The following is an 8,340-nucleotide window of genomic DNA, read 5'->3' on the forward strand; positions in this document are numbered from 1 at the left end:
CTTATCATTTAGAAAATCTAGTGAATGAAAGTATATGAAGAATGATATTTCAATTTCATTAAAAATATATGAAAAATATGTACAAATTTTTCTATGACACGTGAGGAGACAATATAATGAATTATAATCATGCTATACTTAAAATTAGATTTTTCTGAGCTGCATTTGATGGTTCTAATGAGAGATTATCTTTGACTATTGCGGGAGCTACAGTTTCTGCAGCAGATAATATTATGTGTAATTTTCCTTGCAATTCTGATAAAGCTAATATTAAATTTTCTTCTTCTTCTAATTTGTATGCTAAAATAGTAAACATTTTTCGTGGTTCTGGGCCAAGTTCATCCAAACGATCTTCATAAACATCTGTTAAAATAATACTTGTTATTAAAATGCATTCACTGATTAATGTTTTAAAGAAACGTATTCAATACATACCCATTAATGTATTGGCCACAAATACTACTACTCTTCCAAATTGAACATTGCCCACATGTTTATTTAAAAATTTTATGATATTTACAAGAGATTTGCCGTTTCTACCAGCAAGAGCCTGTTTTAAACCTTGCCTTCTGATAAGTTCTTGCATAAGCGCAACCGTAATGTGCGGTGCTTTATTTACAACATAAGTCATCATTACACAATCCAAAGCTTTTGAATATTGAAACTTTCTTAAATAGGTATCATGTTTGGACATAATTTCTTTCATATCCTCACTTATCACCATGTCTACATGTGGTGTGTGCAAATTTTTACCAGAATGTCTATATGACACCTTTTTACGCTGTGGTTTTTCATGCTTTATATCTTCTTCTCTTCTTCTGACAGAAATTAATCCATCAACCATACCAGCAACTATAGTTTCGTCATTCGACTAAAATGACAAAATTTTATTTAACAATTCAAATTTATATTCTTTAACTTGTAGCTTAGAACATGAAAATTTTCTTACGCTTATTCCTATGCTAAGAACTGAATTTGGGTAGTCTAAGGAATGAACAGTTTTATATGTCCCAGCATCATAAATTTTCACGTGTCTATCCAACGAGCCAGACAAGATTCTGTGACCATTTGAAGCCAATTTCAAACATGTTACAGTTTTATGGTGTTGTACAATTTTGGCAAGTAGTCTTCCTCCAGCAAGTGCATCCCATACTCTAATTTCTGTTCCACCTATTCACAGAAATGCAACACATATTTTCTTATATATTTGAACTATGTTGGTAAATTATTACTAGGATATAAATAAAGTACTCTACCTGCAGACAAAAATATTCCACCGGATGGTAGAAATAATAAACTTTCAACAGGTGCTTCGTGACTTACATTGAGAATTTGTTTGTTTGTTCTTGTATCGTACATGTAGATGTGTTTATCATAACCACCAGATAATAATATATCTTTGGAAATAGGACTAACTGCACCAGCCCTGATATAGTCTGAATGTTCATTAAAAGATATAACTTGCTTCTCATTGGGTATATCCCAAACAACAACCGTTTTATCATCAGAAAATGAAGCTATGTTTAGATTATTAGCTGTAAAGAATGTTCGGTGTACAGCAGCTTTATGTCCAGAGAAAAGTCTAAGGAGACTTTTTGTGTTGACATCAAAAAGTCTAATAACTGCTTCTTCACCGCCAGCGCAAAGCAATTTTCCATCGCTACGGAAAGAGCCGCCGTAGGCAGCTTCCTTAAATCTACTGAGGTTTTTAGTGACTAGCTTTGTAATTGGATTGTATACTTGTACTCTTACAGAACAAGTGACAGCAAAATAATGTGGTTCCACTGGTGAAAAATCAATATAATCTATGGGTCCGAATTCTTTAACTAAAACAGGAGCCTGTTGAATAAACGTAACACATTTTAAAATATAATTACATTTATCTAGCTCTTAAACATAATTGTTAGGTTAAGTTGTACGCACGTGGGTGTCATAAACTAATCGATATATTACTATCACTGAGATATTTGTTATTTTTCCAACTAAAACATACTTACAGTATACTTTTTCCAGTATATGTTGTCCGAGGTTAATTCAGTTCCCGATCTTGCAAATACTTTAGTATTTATTTTCTTAAAGGACGCCATTTCTTTAAAAATGTCAGCTGTAATAAAGGATAGTAGAGGGGGCAAACTTCTCTCGTTGACAATTGATGGAAACTGCTCTCTGTTTTTCCGTAATTATTCAGGAACCGATTCATTTATCAATATTACTGAATAAAGAAAGCCTATAAAAATATTTTACGTGAAAAGTAGAGGACATGATTAGAATGTTTCAGTGGATTTTCTCGAATTTTATACAATTTTGCTGCTCGTTTCAATATGGCGATGGTTAGTTGCTTCGGATCACGAAGGTCTCTTTACTCATGAATTTCGTGGCATTCTTTTCTATTTCGTTGTATAATTTTAATATAAAACCCTGATGTTCATATAATTAATTATAAGTGCATACAAGTTACGTAATTATGAAGTTCTGCAGCCACTAAACAAGGGATTACATCCGACAATAGCTTTACTTTGGTAGCTGGATAGATTTGGCAATTACCGTCCTTTTCATAAGGTTTGTTAGATTTTATAAATAATATGTAATATCATATATCGTGAAATTATCATATTCGAAAAACCTTTACTTTCATTTTTTTTAATTCCATAAAAATTCATAGCTTGATTTTGTTCTAGTCAAAGGAGAATTGCTACAAAGAAGAATTTCTTCTTATTTTACTATACACCAACCAAGTTTATAAATATTTCGACAGTCTAAATTGGGATTTTCTTTAACAGCATTGTCTGTATGCAAGAATCTTTCAATGTTGCGAGAAGAGTTTATCCATCATTACAATGATCGATTAATTTGTATACACATATAAACAACATGATTGATCTATTGAATTCCTTGTGGAAGTTGCATGAATGAAATATAATTTTTATTATAATGACAAGAAGAACTATTTATGTCCGATTTAAAAACATAATTAATTGAATGTAGTAATCAAGCATATTTAACATAATATTTTTAAGACTGTAAGTTAAAAATAGTCTCAATTATTGTATACACAAGAGGTAATTTCAATAGTTACCGTAACAATTTTATATGCAACAAACTCTAGTTTACAAATTATAAAATTTAAACAAAATGGCTGAGACACAGAGAATGACTGTCTATGGCAGATATCCTCCTTGTGCTGATGCAGACCGTTTAGACGAACGTCGTGCAAGGTAAGTTGAATTATAAGTCTAAGTAATTTCATATATATTTTAATTGTGTTTTAACAATTATTTTGACTTTTTATACAGATTAGCCTTAAGTTTGGAAAGAAATCGAAAGCTAGATAAGCAAGAAGATTTTGTGTGTTATGAATCAAGTGATGATGAAGCAGAATCTATAAATGAAGGAAAACAGTTTTTAAGGACATCGTTTAACTTTGTGGACTATGTATGTGCTAGGGAAATAGATACAAGAGAAGTGCGGAAAATTAATCAAGAATATGGATTTCGCCATATATTGACTCATGAATTATTTAAAGAATATTCAGTTAGTTTAAATAATATGAATAAAGTTTTTTGCTCTCAGTGGTTAAGTGATAGACAAGTAGTATTTGGTACAAAATGCAACAAATTGATGGTTTATGATGTAGCAACACAAAGGTTAGATCAAATACCATCTCTGCATGGAAGACAAGTTAGTTCAGGAGGTGCTCCAGTTCCCGAACAACAGTGTGGTATACATTGTGTTCAAATTAATCCGTCAAGGTACATGTATAAAAATGTATATATTATTTGAACTCATTATGCAATATTTTTTTAAGCTGAGTATTTTTTTTCTCATCTGTTGTAGAACACTTCTATCAACTGGAGCAAGAAATAGTAATGAAATTGCAATATACAGGCTACCAACATTAGACCCAGTTTGTGTAGGAGAAGGTGCACATAGAGATTGGGTTTTTGATATGTGTTGGTTAGATGATGAATTTTTAGTTTCTGGTTCTAGAGACACTAAAATGGCTTTATGGCGTATTGATAATGATCTTGCAGAAGCTCCTGATAAAGCAGATGTACCCACACACAGGTGCAACTCATAATGCAAAGTATAAATAGCAGTGTATTTTAAAAATCTATTTTAATCAATTTATTTCTTCTTTAATTAGGCTAATTCAACCAGTCTGTGTGAAAGAATGCAGATCGGCTCAAAGAGTGCGTGCACTTGCTTTCCATAGGACATACAAAGAAATTGCAGCACTCACTTTAAATAGTTTTATACATATTTGGTCTGCTGAGACATTCAGACAGAAGATATCTAGAAAATTACCAGTCTCCCAAGAAAATGTTTGCCTTGCAGTACAAGATAATGGTGTATATGCAGTAGGATGTCGATCTCACACTTTATTGTTAGATCCAAGGACATTACAAATTATTAAAAAAGTACCATCGCGGTAGGTAATATTTGACCCAAACATATTTATTATAATTGCTTATGTACATCTTACTAGCAAGTTATATTTTCTTTTTACAGTTACAGCGGTTGTGGAATTCGATCAGCCAGTTTCCAGGGTTCTATTTTAACAATAGGAACAGGATTAGGAATGTTGATGTTTTACGATGTCAGAGCACAGAAGTACCTTGAGTCTTCAATTAATTCTATCAGGACAGTTATACTGAAAGCTTCTAAAGGATATGTAGTAGGTTCCGTAGTTTTCAATCTTAATTTAAGGATATCATTGCGAAAAACTAATAAGCACATGATGATAATAGTTTCCGGATGAAGAATACATTGATGGATTCCAAAACGTGAGATATACACCTGCTATATATACTCATTGCTATGACGGATCAGGTACGCGGTTATTTGCGGCTGGTGGTCCTCTACCTATGAATCTTTACGGTAATTATGCAGGATTGTGGCAATAAAATAATCTTAAATATTGAATACCATCGATTTTTACGTAAGTAATAATAATTTGTACATTTAAATTATCTGAGATATATTTGAAGAGGTATATATATCTGTTCACTCCAAGACTTTTTATTGTCTTCTATTATTTTATTGTTTTCTGTTTTTACATGAAATTTTCTTTAATTACTAACATGTCCTAACATTCTGTACAGAGTGTTTCGTGGCTGTTAATACATTATCTAGTAAAATTAAGATCATTAATTATTAAATAAATAAATTGGAAATGTAAATTATTTATTTCCTGAGATGTAATTTTATTATCAAGACAATTCGGTTTATATATTATGTGGATATGTATACATATATACTATAACCAATATGGCATTCTAGCTTCAAAAGTATTACAAAATAAAAAGTAGCGTTTCCCAGTTTTCTTATAAATGTACATTCCCCTTATCATAACGTAATCTTCAATCTTGAGAAATCATGCTTCAATGTATATGTAACTAACTAATATTTAAATCGAATTTTCTTAGAAACAAAACCGCTACTGAAGATAGTATATTCTAGATTTTTTATTTATTTTTTGATGTAAGAATGAACACTGTTTAAGTTTGTATTATCAGAAGCAAAATGCTCTATACAGATTCAATGAAAAAAACTATTACAACTTTGCAGAACATAAAATTTGAAAAATGTTATGATAAGACTTTTCAAATCTATTACGATATTCGAACATTTTTATATTTCATAAGTAAGGGAGTAAGAAAAATAATACTAAGAAGAATGAATCCTTACGATGTATATACCTCGATTGCCTGATGAATGAAGCGAAAGAAGAAATAATTATCATATTTCTATCATTTCATTCGCATATTTAGTTAGTCGTAAACAAAAATTTAATTTCAAATTTTCATTTAATTCAACAATCATTAATATAACAATGTATCAGTGCGAATGAAAATGAAATTTTAATCATATAGTTAAAATGTATACTGGGTAAATGACATCACGATTTTACATCGCCAGTTTGTAAGGATAGAAAAATGATTTCTATCATTATGTAACATAAAAATTTGCACTCGCACTAGCTATTGTAGGTAAAATTAAACAAAACATTGAATGAAGATCTCTTTTTAGATTATAATGAGAATGACTTTTTAAGAAGTGATAGTAATACTGCCTGCATATAGCGTGATTTAAAGACACATTTTATTCCATATTGTACATCCCCCCCATTTGTCTGAAAATTTAGAAAAGCGAATTATTAATCAACGAATAATACTGCAATGAACATTAAGTTTTACCAAATACGATTTATAACGTTGAAATTTAAATACTGGCCTTAAAAAGAACGATATGTATTGTGATGCACACGACATGAAGCACCTCAAACTGTAAACTTTTTTGGGGTGACGGTATGACTGCGTGTATTAGATTTCCTGCATTTTTATTGTCTCACGACTGTACTACTTATGATTGAAATTTACTACATGCGATTTGCGACATAAATAATTTCTCAAATACTACGTCAGTTACTAAATAATAATAATAAGCTAAAATTTCCCCTGCATAATTCCATTTATCCAACTTATCATATATTCAACAAATATAAATCTCATAAAGTCAGTCAAACAGTCACACTCGTACACTGAAATCAATAATCAAACATCAGCGAATAGTTGCGAGGTATATCAGCTTCACATTTCTCGCGGTGTCAATCGCATCACAATATGCAATAAATATGTGTTATACAATTTTATTTTAGGCATTCAAGATCTATTATATTTTTTATCATTCATTTCTGTATCACAAAGGAAGACATCAACCATATGGAATTTTGATTGATGTTCGATTTATATTTTTAATGTATGCGGCGATTGTTAATATTTTGTTAAACCAAAAATTAAAAAATATACAGTTTATTGTCTTTCAATTATTAATTAACTCGGAAAGATTTTTATTCAATATCTTCATAAGTATTGAATACGTTAGTTGTAACTATCACTACTTGGAACAGACAAAGATACAATGCAGGTATTTTAAATAGTGGCAGCTCAACATTAATTGGATTTAGTACTCATGTGTTAGACAATTTTATGATGTTGAAGTATTAATGAATGTATTATAAATTGTGTGCATTTACAATAAGCTATAATGATATGCAGGACCTGTGATTGTATAAATGTGTTTGTTGGATGCAATTGAAAAAATTCATTTTAACAAATTCATCTTTAGCAAATGAGATATTATACTATGTATAAGTAATGAAATTAATTATGTGCGATTATTTTCAAGATCAATCACTGAAATTTATATTTGATTTGAGAAATGAATTATGTTTAAATTTTTAGTGTACAGTAGTCACCCCCATATCCGCATCGAATATGTTCTAAGACCTATCGGGAATAAAACTAATATTATACTTCATGTAAACTGTAATATTTGTGTAATATTTATAAACAAAGAAAAATCAAATTGCAAAAATTGAATACAATAATAATAAAGTATACTGTACACTGTACACTATACTGTACATTTTCAGTGTACTTTATTTCGGTCTCCATCTATCCCTCTTTTTTTTTACCAAAATAAAGAATTATACATATACTTTGTACTGTATTATGTGTAACTTCAGGGACCATTTCAAAATTTTTTAACCAAAGTTTAGTTCGCTTATTTTTTTTAATTTCTCAGACCGCGGATACGGGGACTTGACTGATCTTAAAAGATAAAAGTTCGTCATTGTGTTTACAGCTGTGTTAGTATGTTAAATTTATTAATGCGAAAATAATGCAAGTGCATTTTCAATATTTAGGATAGGACATTTTAATGGATTGAAAACATGTTGGCATATAAACAATAAGTATCTGAAGTATCAACATTACAATGAATATATGATAACAGAATATACTCTGTATACTTACATATTAACGGATTATAAATTGTTGTCATATACTCAACGTCATTTCATTATATAATAAGTAAAAATGTGTGTTGTATCTACAAAATCGTGAATAGACTGTATAAATATGTATGTGATCGTGCATAATGAATGAGTACATTGAACATATTTCACCATTAACTACCGCATGTACTTCTAGCGTAAATACTACAAGATGAAAAAATGCTACAAAATACCAATAATTCTGTTTTGCAATAATTTTATGCATTTTTGATATTTTTAAAAAATACATACCTTATAACAATTAAGTTTCATCCATTGTTTTGATATGAAACACTGTAAACAATACTGAGTAAAACTATCATTGATATACAATGTATTATATAATATCAATGTTGAAACGCTCTAATTTTGATGCTAGTACAATTTAAACAAAAACATCTAAACATTATACACTTTGTCTGAATTAACATGAAAAGTATGAATAAATAATTTTTATACTTAAATACACCTATAATTTATGTATCAATTTTGTACAGTTGCAA

General features: G+C 29.8%; 2 protein-coding genes across 3 annotated transcripts; one reads left to right on the forward strand and one right to left on the reverse strand.

Annotated features, from left to right (window-relative positions):
* Positions 1 to 110: 110 nt before the first annotated feature.
* LOC144475671 (U3 small nucleolar RNA-associated protein 15 homolog) lies at positions 111 to 2,120 on the reverse strand. The gene is made up of 5 exons (XM_078191790.1): positions 1,998 to 2,120; positions 1,257 to 1,839; positions 950 to 1,170; positions 436 to 871; positions 111 to 363 (listed from the first exon to the last, which is right to left on the reverse strand). Exons 1-5 carry the CDS (start codon positions 2,085 to 2,087, stop codon positions 128 to 130), a joined length of 1,566 nt encoding a protein of 521 aa, XP_078047916.1. The 5' UTR covers positions 2,088 to 2,120; the 3' UTR covers positions 111 to 127.
* Dcaf12 (DDB1 and CUL4 associated factor 12-like protein) lies at positions 2,111 to 8,265 on the forward strand. 2 transcript variants are annotated; one of them, XM_078191793.1, is made up of 7 exons: positions 2,111 to 2,559; positions 2,679 to 3,215; positions 3,294 to 3,749; positions 3,835 to 4,065; positions 4,145 to 4,429; positions 4,510 to 4,679; positions 4,749 to 4,876. In XM_078191793.1, the coding sequence occupies exons 2-7, from the start codon at positions 3,133 to 3,135 to the stop codon at positions 4,757 to 4,759; spliced, it is 1,236 nt and encodes a 411-aa protein (XP_078047919.1). In that variant the 5' UTR covers positions 2,111 to 2,559; positions 2,679 to 3,132; the 3' UTR covers positions 4,760 to 4,876. The 2 variants fall into 2 exon arrangements, with proteins under 2 accessions (XP_078047919.1, XP_078047918.1); XM_078191792.1 differs by having other exon boundaries at positions 2,116 to 2,559; positions 4,510 to 4,675; positions 4,749 to 8,265.
* The last annotated feature ends 75 nt before the right edge of the window (positions 8,266 to 8,340 follow it).

The sequence above is a fragment of the Augochlora pura genome, chromosome 10, assembly GCF_028453695.1.
Source record: "Augochlora pura isolate Apur16 chromosome 10, APUR_v2.2.1, whole genome shotgun sequence".
Lineage (NCBI taxonomy): Eukaryota > Metazoa > Arthropoda > Insecta > Hymenoptera > Halictidae > Augochlora > Augochlora pura.

Excerpts from the sequence above, each read along its gene's own strand:
- Dcaf12 (XM_078191792.1), top strand. The coding sequence starts at position 3,133 with ATGGCTGAGACACAGAGAATGACTGTCTATGGCAGATATCCTCCTTGT. Across the intron at positions 3,750-3,834 it reads GTTCAAATTAATCCGTCAAG|AACACTTCTATCAACTGGAG; the intron begins GTACATGTATAA and ends CATCTGTTGTAG. Across the intron at positions 4,676-4,748 it reads AAGCTTCTAAAGGATATGTA|TTTCCGGATGAAGAATACAT; the intron begins GTAGGTTCCGTA and ends TGATGATAATAG.
- LOC144475671 (XM_078191790.1), bottom strand. The coding sequence starts at position 2,087 with ATGGCGTCCTTTAAGAAAATAAATACTAAAGTATTTGCAAGATCGGGA. Across the intron at positions 1,840-1,997 it reads TATACTGGAAAAAGTATACT|GCTCCTGTTTTAGTTAAAGA; the intron begins GTAAGTATGTTT and ends TTTATTCAACAG. Across the intron at positions 872-949 it reads TTCTTAGCATAGGAATAAGC|TCGAATGACGAAACTATAGT; the intron begins GTAAGAAAATTT and ends TTGTCATTTTAG.